At 47.5% G+C, this 19,923-nt stretch overlaps 1 protein-coding gene across 19 annotated transcripts in view; it reads right to left on the reverse strand.

The window, feature by feature from the left end:
• Window positions 1-19,923, reverse strand: part of ANKRD26 (ankyrin repeat domain 26) — a 189,839-nt gene that overhangs the window by 45,280 nt on the left and 124,636 nt on the right. For 15 of the 19 annotated variants that reach the window (XR_012156802.2, XR_012156803.2, XR_012156804.2 and 12 more), the window contains 3 exons: window positions 18,288-18,365; window positions 5,496-5,630; window positions 423-535 (listed from right to left, as the gene is read on the reverse strand). Coding sequence is in view for 16 of the 19 variants with exons in the window: in XM_073328178.2 (XP_073184279.2) it covers window positions 423-535; window positions 5,496-5,630; window positions 18,288-18,365 (326 nt within the window). In the remaining 3 variants the exon portion in view is untranslated. Of the gene's footprint in view, window positions 1-387; window positions 536-5,495; window positions 5,631-18,287; window positions 18,366-19,923 lie in introns of all 19 variants that reach the window. The other 4 variants (XM_073328182.2, XM_073328180.2, XM_073328174.2 and 1 more) reach the window with 4 other exon arrangements.

A 19,923-nucleotide genomic window follows, 5' to 3' on the forward strand; every position in this document is an offset into this window, starting at 1 on the left:
CATAGTAAGTACAGTAGAAAGACAAACAGACTTGTTTATGTATTTTTAGAAACCATAGCCAAGCCCCTCAAACCCATTTTAAGTATATTTGATAGACAAATCTGAGGAATCATCCCGTCAGTCTCAGAAATCATTTTTAGGGCAAACTTCTGGCTGCCCCATGAGGATGTAGGTGTAGGTCCTTTTTTCTCCTTCCCTGCCTGAAGAGTTGCATGGCAGCCTGGCTTAACATACCTGCTCACTGCACTTTGCAACAGGTGCTCAATTACAAAAGTGAACAACATTAAAAGTTCAGCATTATACAAGCAATTTGTGAGGTCAGTTGTGCAATCATTTTTCAGTTAAAGTTTAATTTTGTAAACAGAACAAAGTCACGTTTTAGTTTACTTGATATTTTCTTGAAAGTGCTGAGAAAACTGTACCCATTACATTCTTTTTGTAATTCACTGTTTCTCTTCATTTCTTGATCCAGCCGGGCTTCCACTGATCGTTTTAACTCTACTAGCTTCTTCACTTTTTTCCTTTCACTCTCGAACTTTCAAAATGAAAAAAAACAAACAAACATATACACATTACTACATATAGTATTAATGGAAGTTTTCACTTGCTATATATGATACATACAGGAAGCAGACCTTCACATTCTTTACAGAGAAGCTGGAATACATCTTTGTTTTAAAATTTTGATCTTTTAACATAAAACTCTATTAAACATACATTCGTGGCCAATTAAGAAGCAGATACAACTGATGCTAAGTCTTGTTAACCTTATTAATTCACTGTTCATTACTATTAAATATTATTTATTTCAGTGTTGCTCACATCGTGATAGGTGCTGTCCATGTACATATTAAGACACATTTTTGCATCGCCAATTATCTCATATTAAAACTCTGGGGTTTTCATTAGCTGCTATTCTTCCAGATGTAGAAAGTATATTTCATCTCATCTCAAATTTAGATTTTGTCTTGCATCCCTTCAATATGGGCTGAAATGAATAGGCTACTTTCTTCTCTGTTCTCACTTAGGACATGGGATCAAATTGTCACAGTGGAATTTTGGCACCTCCTGCTGTAGCAAGAGATCAAGACTATCAGCGCCAAATCTTGATTATAGAGTGGGCTTTCCAGAGTAGGGAAGATCTTCACAGAAATCCGTATTTCAGGAAATACACGGGGAAAAGTTGCCATTTTATGTTTAACTTCACCACATCAGAGACTAATGGATTTCATCTAACAGTAACCCAGTAGACTCAGAGAAGGCACTATCATGTGACAGAAATACGTATTTTCTGGGATTACCACACTGAAATCTTCAAAATGTAGCACAAGGAGTCCCTTCCATCAAAATGGTGATGCCTAGTGGACAAGTGTGGACTGAGCACTATGTTGCTTTCTGGAAGATCTCTAGCACCAAAGTAGACTCCTGTTTGGATCAAGAAGCTACTATGAGTCTCACTAAACATCCTTTGCCCCTCCAAGGGGCAAAAGACTTAAGCAAATAAGGTTTCTCAATGTAAGTTTACAGTCACTTAGCTAGAGTGGAACAAGAAATTGGCTGCCCTCTCCAGGAATTTACCCCATACTTGTGGGCTCAGTTTAGCATTTGTTACGTTAATCTCACTCATGGTTGAGATTTTCAGGGTCCTGCTGGGATACAACTATTGGGGGAGGTCATGATCATGTAGATGGTACCTTAGGTAACATGGGTCAATCCCCTGGAGGCTTTTGAAGATGAGGGCTGAAATTTTAAGTTTGTCCCCAGTAGTTACAATGAGTTAGTGAGAGGGGAGCATTATGGTGATGTACTCTTGGAGGCCTGTGGATCTGTAAGAAGGCTGCTATGTTCTGAACTAATCAATGTTGTGGTTTTTTTTTTTAAATAGTTTCATTCCTAGTTAAGTATATTCCAGTAATCAAGCCTGGAGAGCATAAATGCTTAGTCTGAATGTAACAGGTTTTGGCCAGCAGTAGGTGAGAAAAGGATTTTTTTTTGGTAAAAAAATAAAAATAAAAATAGTTGTGGCTAATGAGGTATCCAGTGCAATGAGGAGACCAGATGAACATGTACACCATTTCCACGATCTGAGGGAAGACACCCTCAAAGAAGCGTGATGTTATGGAGATGGCAAGTTCTTAACAGTTTCTGTCCCTCTCTGACATCAGCCCCATCTCTGTCCTTCTGGATTCAGTTTCAGTCAGCTGCTACTCTTCATCCAGCCAGGCTCTTGGAGAGCTGGAAAACTGTGCTGCTTGAGTCTGATGTGGTACTTGTGACTTTCCTGATGGATGGAGGAAGGGAAAGCTTGACTTGAGGGAACTACAGGTCACTTTTGTTTTCTTGGCATTAGTGTGATTAGCCTTAATTGTCTCCCTAATATGATTTCCATCATGAGGCAGCAGGCCCTTAAGCGTCTGTTGTACCTACTTCCGAAGGCCAGACACTTGCCGCAGCAATCCATAACTATAGGCATCTGGTTCCAGAGGCAGTTGCTCTTACTGTGGTATCTGCAATATCAAGCAACTTTCCAACTGCCTTGATAGCATTTCTGAATTCTTTCTGTTCTTCAAGGAAAGAATATATGATGTGGCAAGACTTGCTCCACATTTTGTACTCATAGTAGCCCATGTGAGACAGGCAGTTTCCTATGCAAGTGGCAAACTCAGCAAATTATGTTTCTGAAGGAAATCAGCATCTGGAATTATGGCAAGGCAATAGAAAGAATGGATACCTGTGTTGTAACTGTTGTTCTTCCAGATGTGGTTGTACATATGTATTCCACTGAGGTATTCGCTTGCCCAACAAGCTGGACCCAGAGTTTTCTGCAGCAGTAGCCATCAGGGCAGTGCATATGTCCTGTATCTCCCCATAACCCTTCCAGAAGCTACGTAAGTGCAGTGCCACCTCAACACCCCCTCAGTTCCTTTACAATTGAATATGGGGGGTGTTAGGATATCGATATTCAGGCCTGTCTGTAAAGGCCTATACTTTAAGAATTTAATTGTATTCTTATCACTTGGCTAGTTATAGAGGTATAAAAGAAAGAATCAAAATCACTGTCTGCCTGTGTAAGGTCCTTCTCTTACTGTGACAGTCTGAGGCCCTGTGCTTAGGCAAAGATCTTTGGCTAAGCAACAGAGGCAGCCATAAGCTGAGAAGCGACCGGTCACCTCCTCACTTTCCAAACTAGTCACATTGAAATAAGGTGCTATTGGGCTGTTAGGAATACAATCCTGTCCTGATAATGCCTATCACCTCCAGAGAAAGGGAAGTGCCTAGAAGATGTAAAAGGAAACTTAGTTTGATAGCATCCTGTCTGGTAAGAACTCACTTATCAATAGCTGGGATGTGAAATCCTCACTTCTGTATTGTTTTGTCATTATAGTTCCCACTTTGCTATTGTTTGTCTGTATAATCTCTGTCTGGTTCTGTGATTGTTTCTGTCTGCTGTATAATTAATTTTGCTGGGTGCAAACTAATTAAGGTGGTGGGATATAATTGGAACTGATTATGGGTGTGATGGCATCCCCACTCTCCCAACATAGCTTCAGGAGGGGCTATGAGTTGGCGTAGGGCACATGCACCACCTCAACAGGTACTGCTGCAGAAAACAGTCTGGCTCCTATGCACCAGGCACACACACACACAGGGCCAGATTAGGCACCCCTAGGCATAGCATTTTCAGTGCCCCCCTGCCTACAACGGACCTATGTGTAAGAGTCCTGGGTGGTTTGAGCATTGGCCTGCTAAACCCACGGTTGTGAGTTCAATCCTTGAGGGGGCCATTTAGGGATCTGGGGCAAAAAAAAAAAAAATTGGGGATTGTGCCTGCTTTGAGCAGGGGGTTGGACTAGATGATCTCCTGAGGTCCCTTCCAACTCTGATATTCTATGATTCTATGATTCCCAATTTGTGGGCCCACAGAAAAATGGGTGCCCAAGCCTTGGCAGGAGCTGCTGGGTGAAGCCCCGAGCCTGGTGTCCTGAGCCCAGGCAGCAGTGGGGTGCGGGGGTGGAAGCTCCGAACCCAGGCGCCTAGAGCCCCGGCAAGAGTGGGAAGCAGAAGCCTGAAGCCCAGGCACCGTGGTTGGAGCTGTGGAGCAGAACCCCCAAGCCTGGGTGCATAAGTCCTGGCTGTAGCCGTGGGGGCTGTAGCCTTGAACCCCAGCTGCAGCCACCGGGTGGAAGCCCTGAGCCTGGGCGCCCTGGCTGAAGCAATGGAGGGCTGAAGCCCTGAGTCTGGTTACCCAAAACCCCATGGCAGGAGCAGGAGGGAGGGTGGAAGTCTCCGCCCAGGCAGAAGCTAATCTTACTACCTGGCTACTGCAGCACATTGCCTGACAACTCTGAAAAGAGACTCCTGAGGGCTTCCATAAAAATACACAAAGTTCCCATATAAAACACATTTGGAGGGAATTTGGCTATAAACCAACATTTCAGTGGTCTCATTTACAGATGAGCTATAGGTAAATATGTGGAAGAGGACATAAGCCTCATTAATCTCAAGAAGAATCCCACTGAGACAGAGGCTGTTCTAAAATCAGTGAAACAGATTGGTGAATGTCCTTGAATCTCTTTCCTGAAAGAAAGATTTTGGCCAGAACCAAGTCCAGGATGACTCTATGAAGGATAATCTTAGGTAGGAACAAAAATGGAATTGTCCCAATTTAGATGGACAGCTAAGGATTTGGAACAGTGTGCGTGTCATGTTGAAGAAACATTTTAATGCTTATTGAGAACAATAAAACCGCTGTAACAATTTTTATTGCTTCACAGGCAACTGGCAAGACAAAGGCGTCTGGAACGGGGTAAGTCAGATAATACAGGAACCCCAGTTGATAAAGGTGCTACCTTCTGAGTTTTGGCCAGGATCAAGGCTGATGTTATTCGAAGGTTTAGTGACTTTTGGAAAATGAAATTTTTGTATGGTAATTTTTAATAAATTTACCTGCACAGAAAGTACTAATAATGGAAAACTTGTTTTTATTTATTTTAAACTAAAAAGTATAGCTGAGACAGCCATCAAGATTTTCTGGGAGCTCCTCCAGTCTTCCTGCATACAGTGAAACTGAAAGCTGATGATATATAAGGGATTGCTGTGGTTTCTCTCCAGAAGTGGTGCACAAAACACACTAGTGAAGTCAATGGTTGTAGAACTACAGAGCTATGTGACTTTCTTGGCAAACACAAAGAGCATACACCCAAGAAGGTGGATCTATTATATGTTGTAGCTTTAGAGAATCTGACAGTTACTGGCTATCATATCATCATATAATATACCACATCACCCCTCAAGAGACACAAAATCTTCCAGATTTTTAAGAGGCTCTCCGCCTTCTGTTATAAACCTGCCAGCTGACTTCCCAGAATTCGTATGTCACCATAAGCTTGAATTTCACAGGATACTAAGGGTGACATAAAATGAAAATGTAACTATTTAAAATACAGATACAGCCTAAAACTGACAAATTATTTGGGTATTTTTTTTTGACTTACTTGTTCCAACATCTCAGCCTTTTCCCTATCAAGTTGAGATAGACGAACTCCAAGTTTGGATCTGGACTTCAACTCCTCCTCCCACAGATTATGTGTATCTTTTGCAGTCATTGACAGCATGGTTTGCTTTTGGACCTACAGAGTAAGCATTTGCACAGAACAAAAATGTAACAAAGAAATGTCAAGATTATTGTCAGGCTGGAAGTTATAGAAATTTTAGTCACATATGAAGGCCCTAATTATCAGTACAGTAACTCCTCACTTATGTTGTAGTTATGTTCCTGAAAAATGATACTTTAAGCGAAACTATGTTAAGTGAATCCAATTTCCCCATAAGAATGAATGTAAACGCGGGGGGTTAGGTTCCAGGGAAATATTTTTCCCCAGAAAAAAGACTATATATACACACGTGCGCGCACACACACACACACACACACACATATACACACACAGTATAAGTTTTAAACAAACAATTTAATACCGTACACAGCAATGATGATTGTGAAGCTTGGTTGAGGTAGTGGAGTCAGAGGGTGGGATATTTCCCAGGGAATGCCTTACTGCTAAATGATGAACTAGAACTCGGCTGAGCCCTCAAGTGTTAGTTAACATGTTGTTAATGTAGCCTCACATGCTACAAGGCAGCAGGAATGGAGGGAGGAGACACAGCATGGCAGAGAGAGACAGAGACACACACCGTGTGTGTGTGCGTGTATGTATGAGAGAGAGAGAGACCATGTGTGTGAGAGAGACGCACATTACCCCTTTAAGTACGCTGACCCCACTCTAAGTACATTGCCTTTTTAAGTAGATCAGCAAGCTGAGACAGCAGCTGCTGCCAGCAAGCTCCCTCCATCCTGAGCCCTGTTGTGCCCCCCCCGCTCTGCTGAGATGGGTAAAAGGAGTGGGGTGCAGGAGTGGGAGGAAGGGGCCACCCTGACATCAGCACACCTCTTTCCCCCTCCCAGCACAGCAGCTCCAAGGCAGAGAGCAGGAGCAGCACACGGCAGTAGGGGGAGGGACACCTGAACTGCCTGGCAATTGATAGACTGCTGGGTGGTTGCTGCACAGGGAACTTAGGGGAGCTGATAGGGGATCTGCTGGTCCACCCTGGTTCCAAGCCCCCACCAGCTAGCTCCAACAGGCTGCTCTTTCTGCAAGCAGTGGACAAAGCAGGTGGCTGCCAAACAATATTATAAGGGAGCATTGCGCAACTTTAAACGAGCATGTTCTCTAATTCGTCAGCTACGTAACAATGTTAACCAAGATGACATTAAGTGAGGAGTTACTGTACTGGTCTTTTTATCTGCTAATTTCTCTCTTAAGAAGCCCATCCAACAATTTATAACAAGAGCGCGGTCTTGTTACTTATGACTGGGAGACAGTAACAAATAAATTAGAGGAACAAACCAATACGGCCCACTCCAACTCAACTCTCCAAAATGAAGTATAAAGTTAACTCAAGAAACAAAACTAAGAGCAACACTGGGAGAACTGGTGGACAGAAATTGCATGCTGTATTATATATCTCCAGAAAAATCAGCAGGTGAAATTTCTCTATGTCTAATAGAAGGCAGGCATTAGATGATTAGAAGCAAAAATATATAAACATTCACTCCAACCACTCTCAGAAATTTTAATATTATGTACAGATTTCCTGTCAGCCCTACACCAACCTACAAGACTTCTGCTAAAAGACTGCATCAAAAGAAGTCAAACTTAGACAGCCTGGTAAAACTGTTGATGCTCGATCATGATGTAAACTTGCAAATTTCTTGCATGAGTCCCTTACACTTACTTACGAAGTTCTTGTAGACTGACTGAATGGTAATAATGCCTTTGCTTTTTGGCAAGGAGAAACTCCTTATATTGTAGGCTTCCCCAACAATTCCTGATCCACTTAGAAACAGAAAAAAGACAGACAGTTACCTTTTCCGTAACTGGTGTTCTTTGAGATGTGTTGCTCATGTCCATTCCATATTAGGTGTGTGTGCTCGCCACATGCACTAGTGCCAGAAGTTTTTCCCTCAGTGGTATCCACAGGGGACCAGCTCTGGTGCCCCCTCGAGTGGCGTGCAAATGCTGCGGTACAACGGGCGCCACCAGCTCCCCCCACCTCCCTTCCTCCTTGCCGGAAACTCCGACAGTGGGGAAGGAGGGCGGGTTATGGAATGGACATGAGCAACACATCTCAAATACCACCAATTATGGAAAAGGTAACTGTCTTTTCTTCTTTGAGTGCTTGCTCATGTCCATTCCATATTAGGTGACTCCCAAGCAATACCAATGGAAGCAGGCAGGAGTTCACAGACATGTAGATTGCAATACACCTCTGCCAAACCCAACATCGTCTCTGACTTGCTGAGCGATGGTGCAGTGCGCCGTGAATGTGTGAACTGAAGACCACGTCGCAGCTCTGCAAAAGTACTGGATGGGAACATGTGCCAGGAAGGCCGCCGAAGACACCTGAACTCTGGTTGAGTGGGCCCTCGCAATCAGCAGTGGTGGTGGGACCTGTGCCAGCTCATAACAGGTCTGGATGCAGGAGGTGATCCAGTTGGAAATCCTCTGCGATGACACCGGAAGGCCCTTCATGCGGTCCGCTGTCATGACAAAGAGCTGGGTCAACCTGCAAAAAGGCTTGGTACACTCCAGGTAAAACGCCAGGGCATGTCTGACGTCCAGGGCATGCAGCCTCCTTTCCTCCCTAGTGGTGTGTGGTTTCAGACAAAACACTGGGAGGAAGAAGTCCTGGTTAGCATGGAAGGAAGACACCACCTTCAGCAGAAAGGCAGGATGGGGTCGCAGTTGAACTTTGTTCTTGTAGAACACCGTATACAATGGCTCCAATGTCAGGGCTTTAAGCTCTGACACTCATCTCATGTTATCGCCACAGGGAATGCGACCTTCAATGACAGGTGGGAGATGGAGCAGGAGCCCACAGGCTCCAAGGACTGGCCCGTGAGCCTAGAAAGAACCAAGTTAAGGTCCCACTGTGGGACAGGTGCCTGGGCCAGTGGGAAGAGTCTCTCAAGGCCTCTCAGGAATCAGACCAACATGTCATGTGAAAACAATGTCTGACCTTGGATTGGTGGGTGAAAAGTGGAGATAGCTGCAAGGTGTACTCTGATGGAAGAGAGGGCCAGCCCCTGGTACTTAAGATGGAGCAGATAATCTAAGATAGACTTAAAGAGGAGCGCATTGGAGAGATGGTATGCTCCAACACCCAGTGGGAGAACCTCGTCCATTTAGCCAGGTAGGCTGCTCTAGTGTAGTGGTTCTTAACCTTTACTGCAGCCTGCGCCCCTTTGGTTCTCAAAATATGTTCTTACACCCCTTATCAAAAATCAAAATATGTTCTCGCACCCCTTATCCAAAATCGTTGAAGTAGGTCAGTTCTTTAAACCTAGATATACTTTTTGTTTGTATATTATAGTAATCGTTAAAAAATTTATAATGTTAATAAATACATAGGTTTGATTAAAGCATTTTGAGGGTACTTATGTGCCTGTGCTTAATTTGTCTTTTTGATGATTTACCTTCTAAAAAAATCTGGCCTGTCTCGCACCCCCAGAAAGGGCATCTCACACCCCCAGGTGGTGCGTACACCCCCGGTTAAGAACCACTGCTCTAGTGAAAGTCTTCCTGCTTTCCAAAAGCATTTTCTGGACCTCGTTAGAGCAAGCCCGCTCCTCCAAGTTCAACCACGCAGAATCCACACCGTGAGGTGAAGGGGGGCGAGGCTGGGGTGTAGGAGATGCCTGTGATCCTGTGAGAGCAGATCTGGTCGGGATGGGGCCAGAGAGCGGCCACCGCCAGGTCCATCAGCGTACCAAACCAATGTTGGCGTGGCCACACACTGCAACCATGATGACATCCCTCTGAACTTGGGACCTGGAGCAGCCTTTGATGAGCCAGTCATCGAGGTATAGGTAAATCTGGATACTTTGACGTCTGAGGTAAGTGGCTACTACCGACATGCACTTGGTGAACACCCTCAGTGCTGTCACAAGGTTGAATGGGAGGACCGCGAACTGATAGTGGTCGGGTCCCACAGTGAAACGTAGGAAGTATCTGTGACCTTGAAATATCATTATGTGGAAATATGCATCCTTCAAATCAAGGGCGGCATACCAGTCTCCTGGATCCAGGGAGGGGATGATGGAGGCCAGGGAGACCATGCGGAACTTCAGCTTCTTTAGGTATTTGTTGAGGTCTTACAGGTCCAGGATGGCCTGTAGACCACTCTTGGCCTTTGGGATTAAAAAGTACCGGGAATAGAACCCCTTGTTCCTGTACTCACGAGGAACCTTTTCCACCACACCCTGCTGCAGCAACCCTTCTACCTCCTGTGCGAGAAGACTCTTGTGAGGGGGTCCCTGAAGAGGAAAGGGGGATGGGAGAAAGAAAGAAACTGGAGGGTGTAACCCTGTGACACAGTATTGAGGACCCAGCGGTCCGAAGTTATAGTGGTCCATGCAGGGAGGAAAAAAGAAAGGCAGTTGGAAAACAGTGGGAAAGATGGATCCAGGGTATAGTCTGGTAGGTCGCCCTTGAGTGCACCCTCAAAATGCTTGCTTGTCCCTCTGCTTATTGCGGGTCAGGCCTGATTGGGCAGATGGTGGAGGAGGGTGGCTCGGGCAGTGCTTGTAGCCCCTACTCTTCTTATGGGGCGGCTCCTGCCAGGGTTGACTCCTTTGACCCTGAAATGGCTGCAGTGTGAACCGTTTATGGGCTGGACCGGCGACATACTGCCCTAGAGTTTGCAGGGTAGAGTGGGAGTCTTTCAGTCCTTGCAGCTTACTGTCCATCTGTTCTGCAAACAGGACCTGGCTGTCGAAGGGGAGGTGCTGCATCGACTGCTGAGCCTCAGGTGACAGACCTGAGAGGAGCAGCCAGGATGCCCTCTGTATGGAAATGGCCGAGGCCCTGGTGCAAACCACAGAGTCTGCTGCGTCTGAAGCTGCGTGGAGGGCCGCTCTGGCCGCCATCGTGCCCTATTCGAGGATCGCCTGGATTGCCACTGTGCCTCAACGTCGACCTGTTCAATTGAGACGAGTCCCTCGCGCGGGCCCTTTGGGATCTTCGGTGATCGGCGTTGGTAGACCAGCGATCTACGCCTCATGCTGCTCGTCTGGTGTCAGGACCTAGAGCAGGCCCAGGAGCCGGAGCGGGCCGGTCATCAGGAGGATCTCCCCAACTGTGGGAATTTGCATCTCAGTGACAGGTGCCAGCGGGCGGGTGACCAGTGGCTCCATTCAACAGATTGGTCGCATGATCGGTGCCGAGGCATTGGAGATGCGAAGGGTTGGTCTTGATGCTCATGTCAGGGGGTGCATGCCTCTGAAAGTCTGCGCCAGATTACTGGCGAGCCTCGCCTTGAATCCAGCTGTTGGTGCCCAGGGTTTGGAGACCGAAGAGGGCTTCTCTGAACCTGCCTCCCTACTTCCGAGGCATGACGGCTCCATGCAGGCGAGCGCTGGCGGGACATCTCCCGTGATAGGGAATGGTGCTGATGAATGGTGCCACTGAGGCGGGGACACGTGGAATGGTCCCAAGGCTTCAGCTGTAATGTGAGCCCTGCCGCTCAGGGTTGAAGCCTTCGGGCCTGGGCTTTGGCCCCAGGCCCTCGCAAGTGTAAGCCAGCCCCAACGACCCCATTAAAACGGGGTCGCGACCCACTTTGGGGTCCTGACCCACAGTTTGAGAACAGGTGTCTTAAACAATTCAGAAGGGAATAAAGGAATATGTGCCTCCTTCTGTTTATTTGGAACAGATTTTAATCTTGCCTTCCTCACAAGTGGATATGGGTAAGGAAGAAGAGTATTCTGAAAAGAAGCAAGTGAATACAAGTTGATATTATTTTCTGGACTTGGTCCTAGGATTGCTCAGTCTGTGTTTCTGCCTTCTTTCTCCTTTGGAAGCTCTTGGAATGCTCCCAAGAAGATTGAAACTGTTGCATGTTGGTCCCTTCTTAAGCACTTGTAAATCCTTTCAATGGTGATGGTCATGCTCCTGGCTGAAAAAACTTGTGATCTAACTTGTTTATGCCAATTTAATTTGATTTAAAATATTGGCATAATCTGTTGAGCCCTTCTGCTGTTCTTAATCTCCCACTTCCATACTCTCAAATTATATAATAGATAAAAATAACGATAAATATTTTATACTATTTTGCCTTTCATTGAATGTTTTCAAAATACTTTATAAGCAATTATTTTGGTCTCAACCCTCTGTGAGGTATGAAAGTACTATCCCCATTTTGCATATGGAGAAAATGAAGCACATTCTAACATGTTCAAGATGACATGGCAATCCACAGCTGAGACAAGAACAGAAAGTTTCCCACATTCCACTCCTGTGCCTTAACTACATAAGCATTTCTTCCCTATAGGCCACAGAACACATTATGCATGAAACTGTTCATGTTGATGAAAACATCACATGTTTACAGGGGCCTCATATACTTTAATGTCAGAAGGGACCATCATGATCATCCAGTCTGACCACCACACATAACCTCACCCCCCACCTCAGAAAAAGGAACTGTTAAACCCATAATATGGCTCTTAGGAAACATATTAACAAGTCCTTACTAAGACACCTTGTTCTATAATAGGGTCTTGAATGCAACTCCTCTGGGTATTGTGCAATTTCCCCCCTTCATACAAAGCTCCCAATCCAAAAACAGTTATTTCATTCCTGCCCCACCACCATTATCACTTATGACAGTTTTCAGAGGAGATAAAAATTCATGGCCATGTGAAAAAAAGGTTACTCACCTTCTCGTAACTGTTGTTCCTCAAGATGTGCTGTTCATGTCCATTCCAATCAGGTGTGTGCGCGCGTAAGTGCACGTTGGCCGGAAGATTTTTCCCTTAGCAGCATCCGTCGGGTCGGCGTGGGCACCCCCTGGAGTCGCGCCCTCATGGCGCCTAATATATAGTCCTGCTGACCCGCCACCCCTTCAGTTCCTTCTTGCCAGCTACTCCGACAGGGGTGGGGGGGTGGGTATTGGAATAGACGTGAACAACACATCTCGAAGAACAACAGTTACGAGAAGGTAAGCAACCGTTTTTTCTTCTTCGAGTGTTTGTTCATGTCGATTCCAATCAGGTGACTTACAAGCAAAATTAGGAGGTGGGGTCAGAGCTGTCCACTGACTGGAGTACTGCTCTACCAAAGGCTGCGTCATCTCTGGCTTGCCTAATAATCACATAGTGTGCGGTGAAGCTGTGTATTGATGACCACGTTGCCGCCCTGCAGATTTCCTGGGTGGGGATTTGAGCCAGGAAAGCTGTTGATGAAGCTTGCGCCCTTGTAGAGTGTGCTGTTATCTGGGGTGCTGGGATCCCTGCTAGATTGTAGCACTCAGTAATGCAGGCCACAATCCATGATGAAATGTGCTGTGTCGAAACAGGCTGGCCCTTCATTCCGTCCGCTACTGAGACAAAGAGTTGTACCGACTTCCTGAACGGTTTCGTCCTCTCGATGTAAAAGCGCTCTGCGGACATCGAGAGCGTGGAGTCTCTGTGCCCGGCTACTCACATGAGGCTTGGGGTAGAAAACGGGGAGGAAAATGTCCTGGTTGACGTGGAACTGCGATACAACCTTCGGGAGGAAGGCCGGATGGGGCCTGAGCTGAACTTTGTCCTTAAAACATAGGGTGTAGGGCGACTCGTACATTACAGCCCTGAGCTCAGACACCCTCCGGGCTGATGTTATTGCCACGAGGAACGCGACCTTATAGGAAAGGTAGAACAAGGAGAATGTTGCTAGAGGCTCAAAGGAATGCCCTATGAGCCTAGAGAGGACCAAGTTAATGTCCCAAGCAGGAACCGGTTGGCGGATGGGCGGGTACAACCCATCGAGGCCCTTCAGGAAGCAACTGACCAGGGGGTTAGCAAAAACCGAGCGGCCCTGTACCCCCGGATGGAAAGCCGAAATGGCAGCCAGGTGAACTCTTCTAGAAGACAAGGAGAGACCTTCCTGCTTTAGGTGGAAAAGATAATCCAAAATCTGGGGCACTGAGGCTAGCGCCGGGGGAAAGTCGCGCTGAGCTCACCAGATTGAAAATCTCTTCCACTTGGCCAGGTACGTGGCCCTAGTGGAGGGTTTCCTACTGCCCAGGAAAACCTGTCTGACTTGTTCTGAACAGGAGAGCTCAAACAGATTCAGCCATGGAGCCTCCATGCTGTGAGATGTTGCGACCGCAGATTCAGGTGCAGGAGCCACACGTGATCCTGTATGAGAAGGTCCAGGAAGAGTGGTAAGGTAATCGGGGCTCCCACTGACATGTCTAGGAGAGACATGTACCAATGTTGGTGGGGCCAGGCTGGTGCTATGAGGATCTTGAGCAGGACCTTGTGTACAAGCGATAGGGGTGGGAAGGCATTTAGGAGTGGACCCCCACAATGGAGGAGGAACGCATCTGCTGTGAAGCCCAGACTGTGATTCTGGAAGGAGCAGAACTGCTGACACTTCCTGTTGCGTCGCATGGCAAAGAGGTCAATCAGGGGACAGCCCCACTTCTGGAAAGGGCAAAGGGACCACTCGTGGATGTGAAAAGACTGCTGAGGTGGTCCGCCAACTCGTTCTGAACCCCTGGAAGATACAACGCCTGTAGATCAACTGAATACTCTATACAAAAGTCCCATAACCAGAGGGCTTCCTGGCACAGGGAAGAGGAGCGTGCACCCACCTGTTTGTTGATATAGAACATCGCGGTCGTATTGTCCGTCATGACCGATTCACATCGACTTGACAGATATGGGTGGAATGACTGGCACGCTAGGCGTACTGCCCTGAGCTCCCTGACATTGATATGAAGATGGAGATCTGTCTGTGACCAGAGGTCCTGAATCCTGTGGCCCCCAAGATGAGCTCCCCACCCCAAATCTGATACGTCCGTCACTAGCACTAGGGATGGTTGTGGAGCAGCTAAGGGAAGTCCTGAGCACACCTGCTGAGCGTCCATTGACCACAGGAGCGATAGGGCAAGGCAGGGTCATGATCCTGTCCAAGCTGTCCCTGGCAGGTCTGTACACTGACGCAAGCCACGACTGCAGCGGTTGAAGCCTGAGTCTGGCGTGCTGAACCACATACATACAGGCCGCCATGCGGCCAAAAAGTTTGAGACAATTTCTTGTGGTGGTGGTGGGGAACTGCCTGAGTCCCTGGATCATGGCGTCGAGGGCCTGGAATCTCGCCTGCGGGAGGAATGCTCTGGCTTGGGTTGAGTCCAGAACCCCCCCTATGAACTCCATCCTCTGGACTGGGGACAGAGTCAATTTCGCCTCATTCAGAAGCAGGCCCAGATTCTCGAAGGTGGCTCTGATGAATGCCACCTGAGCTTTCACCTGAGCCCTGGATCGGCCTTTGATCAGCCAGTCATCGAGGTATGGGAACATCTGTACCTGATGTCTCTGCAGAAAAGTGACAACGACTGCCATGCACTTGGTGAAGACTAGAGGTGCTGCTGACAGGCCGAAAGGGAGGGCAGTAAATTGGTAATGGGAACCATTGACCACAAACCTGAGGAACTTTCTGTGGTTGTGAGTGATTGCTATGTGAAAATATGCATCCTTCAAGTTGAGGGGGGCATACCAGTCTGCTGGATCCAGTGAAGGGATAATGGAGGTCAGGGAGACCATGTGGAACCTGAGTTTCCTCACAAACTTGTTGAGGTCGCGCAGGCCCAGGATAGGCCTGAGGCCGCCTCTGGCCTTCGGTATTAGGAAATAGCAGGAATAGAAATCCTTGCCCCTGTGCTCCAGTGGAACCTCCTCTACCGGCCCCAGTGCTATGATCGATTACACCTCCTGAATGAGAAGTTGCTCATGAGAAGGGTCCCTGAAGAGGGACGGGAAAGGGGGGTGGAAGGGCAGGAGGACACAGAATTGGATGGAGTATCCCAGGCTCTACTGTGCGAAGCACCCAGCAGTCCAAAGTTATATGGGATCATGCACCACAGAAAGGGGACAGTCAGAAGGAATCGGTAAGGCGGGGTAGATCCTGTCTCTGGTCTGGCATGCCGTCCTCGATCACACCTTCAAAAGGCCGGTTTAGGGCCAGAGGGTGGTTTGGGCTGGCCTTGATTAGTGGAGGAATGTTGCCTTCTCCTACCGCTCTGGTTCCTCCTCCTAGAATTGTCCTGGCGGTTCTGCTGCTGGAACCTTGAGTAGGTTGTGGGCGGAAGTGTCTCCACTGTGGGGTGGGGGCATGCAAGCCCAAGGATCTGAGGGTGGCTTGGGAACCTTTTAGGCTCTGAAGCCGTTTGTCCATCTTTTCTGAAAAGAGTCTCACCCTCAAACAGGAGGTCCTGAACTGTCTGTTGGACTTTGTAGGGCAACCCTGAGACTTGCAACCAGGCCCCCCGCCGCATAGCCACCCCTGTTGCCATGACTCTTGTGGCAGCGTCGGCAACTTCTAAAGCTATGTGCAATGAAGCGTGGGAGACTAATTTGCCTTCTTCCACCAAGGCAGTGAACTCTGACCGAGTCCAAAGGGACGAGCTCCATGAACTTTGCCATTGAAGCACAGGTGCTATAAGAGTACCCGCTCACAATGGCCTGCTGGTTAGCAATACGGAGTTGTAACCCACCAGTGGAATAGACTTTTCTACCCACGAGGTCCAGGCATTTAGCGTCCCTATTCTTTGGGTAAGGACCTTGGAAACCTTGTCTTTCCCGTTGGTTAGCTGCATCGACCACTAGCGAGTCCGGAGGTGGATGGGAGTAGAGATGCTCAAAACCTCTGGAAGGGACGAAGTACTGCCGCTCATTACGTTTGGCAGTGGGTGACAGGGATGCCGGTGTCTGCCACAGGGTCTTAGTGGTGTCCACCACCGTCTTTATGAGGGTAACGCTACCCATGAAGGCCCCGAGGGTGCTAGGATGTCCACCATGGGATCCGTGTCTTCTATCACCTCCTCGGCCTTGATGCCCAGACCTTGGGCAGCCCTGCGGAGCAACTTCTGTAGGACTCTGTTATCCTCTAACGCAGCAGCTATAGTCGTCCCTGCCAACGCTTTGTCTGGCGACGAGGAGGAGGAAGCGTGTGCCAGTAGTGGAAGCTCTCTACCATCTGCCCTGGAGGGTCACGTGACTCCCAGGGCAGCGTTGGAGGAAGTGGTGCCAGGGCCATAGGTGTCGTAGCAAACGTCGGCATCAGCATCAGTCTCACCAGAGACAGCTGAGTCAGCACGCTCACAGGAGCTGCCGGGGTCAGGGAGGGGGGCGAGGTGCCTGCATCGAGATTGACACAGACAACGGTGCAGGTGTGGGAGACAGGTGCGTCAATGTCGTGAAGGCCGATGCCGAAGTCAGAGCTGAGCACGGTGCCGGAGTTGATGACGGGGCCGGAGGCAAAGGCGTCGGGACCGTAGGTGCTGGAGTGGATGCACAGTGGAAGGCGGCACGAAAGTGGCGGAGGCCACTGAAGATGTCACTGAGTGTGCGCCCCTGGTGATAAGCCCAGGGAACCCTTAAGGGCCACTTAGGTGGATACTGCCACTGCAGAGGCCACGTCTGATGCTCCCTTCTGTCTCTGCCCGACCTCGCTCTAAGGCTTCTGCTCCTATTCGAGCGGTAGGAGTCGGGCTCCGACTCCGGGGTCTCAGACACCGAAGACCACAGAGGAGCTGATCCTCAGTGCCTCGAATGTCAAGAGCTCAGGGAGTGGGAAGGCGCTCTGTCGGTGCGTGTAGGTGCCGATGGACAAGGCGAAGGGGAGTGCCTCGACGTCATAGCCAGCTTTCCCTTCGCACTGGAGGACGGAGCTCCGTCGGCGCTAAGGGTTCCTCCATGGCAGGCGAGAACAGTGCTGTCAGGTGGAGGAGATCTCTGGCGGCCGCGTATGCTTCCGGCGTGGATGGGAGCTGCAGCTGCTGTGTAGGTGCTGGTGATCGAGGTGGGGCTGGAATCGACTGCCTCATCTGGACAGGAGTCAACACGGCCCCGGAAGGAGACGCTGAGGAGTGTCTCGCCTGGGGTCACACATCTCGAGGCTTAGCCAGAGGAGAACGGTTGTCTGGCTTTTTCTTGTTTTGAGGCACTGGAGAATGGGAGCAGTGCCTACTATCAGATGGGCCCCGCGAGGAGCTGTGGCGGTGCCAAGCGTCCTTGAAGGAGTCCTTCCTCGGCATCGAAGTTGCTGACGGCGCCGGGGCGCTCCACGTTGAGGACGCCGCCGTACAGGTCGGGTCAATTGAGCCTGGGTCGGAGTGGGGGCATAGGTCTGCATCCATGAGGATCACCTTCAGCCGCTGTTCCCTTTCTTTAAGTGTTCTCGGGCGGAAGTCGCAGCAGATCTTACAACAATCTTTCTGATGGGTCTCCCCCAGGCACTGAAGATACGACGAGTGCGGGTCAGTCTTCTGCACGTGCTTGGCACAGGCCATGCAGTTCTTGAAGCCCAGGGACCACGGCATGCCATGGCACCGGGGCTGAAGTTGGGGGGGGAACCCCAACTACTATACTATGCTATACTATTAACTGGTGTACTACTAAAAACAAACTAACCATATACACGGAATAGAGAAGAAAACTTGCTGAGCAAAAGCCAAGGGAAGTTCCAGCCACCGTCACTGGCGGTAAGAAGGAATTGAAGGGGTGGCGGGTCAGCAGGGCTATATATTAGGCGCCATGAGGGTGCGACTCCAGGGGGGGCCCAGGACAACCCGATGGATGCTGCTAAGGGAAAAATCTTCCGGCCAACGTGCACTTACGCGCACACACACCTGATTGGAATTGACATGAACAAACACTCGAAGAATTGTGTCTTTTAATTTACCTGCTGATTTAGCTGTTCTTCTAAATTGATTTTTGCTGTCTGTAAGCCTGTTATCAAGTCTTCAAGGCGATTATGAACCTATACAAGCATTAAAAAAATATATCACATTTGTAACTTTCCACACTCAAGTTCATATACAGTTATAGAACAAAAGTGATGCAAAGAAACAAACAAGTATTGTGAAAATTTCTAAGGGCAGTCAGACATATTCAAAGAATATTTCCCTTTTTGTATTATACATACCAATCATATCTGTTTTGATGTCTACGTCAACTGATTATTTCCCCTAACATTCCAGACATTATGGGACAGATTTTCAAAGGGCTTCTGAAAACGTGCTAATAAAACTGAGAAGAAGTCGTTCATCTGCTAAATGAAAATCCACATTCTTTTCTAAATTAAAAAACCACAAATATTATCTATATTTGAGATCCTATTTGATTTTGGAAGCTGTGTGCAATGTGTTGCAATGCAGGAGGTGCAGGTTCAGGAACCACTGAGAGATTCCAATTCCAATAGACTAGTGGAATTTGGAAACATCAGAAGCATTATGGCCATCACCTTTATAAAGAAATGGTTTAGATTTTTCTCAGGTGTTCAGGGAGAGGATGGACTGAAAGGGGCAAGTTATACGTTGTGCGTAGTTAGGGTTTTAAGCTATTATGGTAGATAAAATGAATATAGAAGAAAATGTAAAAATAGCTTTGTATGTATAATAGTTTCAATGTTTATATTGTGTTTTCTACTTTTTGTAAGGTGCTCAGAGCAATGAGTGAATGCTTGAAATCAGTCAAAAAAAGAAAAAAAAACTGTGCTTTATAGAAAGGATAATTTATGTGATGGCCCCCACAAGATTAAAAAAGGACTGTCAATCCAGAGAGGATGACAAATTACCAATAATTTGCCTTCACAGAGTATTCTGACTCAACAATTCTATGTGTCACACGTCTATGAACTATGTAAAATGCAGTAACTGTTGTGAAAGCATGCATACCCTATTCTCAGAATCAAATATTCAAGGCAAAAATTATAATAAAGTTCACAGCCTAAATAACCCCCGTTTTTTACTGTGGCTCATCATCTAGCAGAGAACTTAGAAGAAGTGTGGATCTTCAGAGTCAACATACAAGTCTCCTATGTTATTTGCCATATATAGAGAGAAACAAAGAGGAGCCTATGTTCAGATCCATTCAATTAATCTCTAAATCCAGGCCTGTTATTACACTGCAGGTGTCTCAGTACCTTAGGGTATACGGTGGTAATTCATTACATATAAAATCTCTTCCACAGCATGCCTAGAAAAAGCCTAATAGCATCTTCTTCTCCCGACCCCAAAACTACTTCCCACTTACTTTAGTGATAGAATCTTCTCCCGTGATTGAAATAGACTGTGGATACCAAGAATAATTCCTCTCAGAACAACTTGCTTCTGCTAGCATTTCTCCTCAGTTTCCACACAGTCCAACTCAGAGAGCTACAGGACTATGTGACAAAAGGTCTATCTTTGAGAAAGAGGTGTACGGTAAGATGAGTCTATATTAGACCTGAAAACAATGGCCTTCATAGCTAATTGGGAAAGATGAAAACTAATGATGCTCCCCATATTGCTTTGCCAGTTGGGTGGAGTGGACAGTTC

This window comes from Lepidochelys kempii, chromosome 1, assembly GCF_965140285.1.
Source record: "Lepidochelys kempii isolate rLepKem1 chromosome 1, rLepKem1.hap1, whole genome shotgun sequence".
NCBI lineage: Eukaryota > Metazoa > Chordata > Testudines > Cheloniidae > Lepidochelys > Lepidochelys kempii.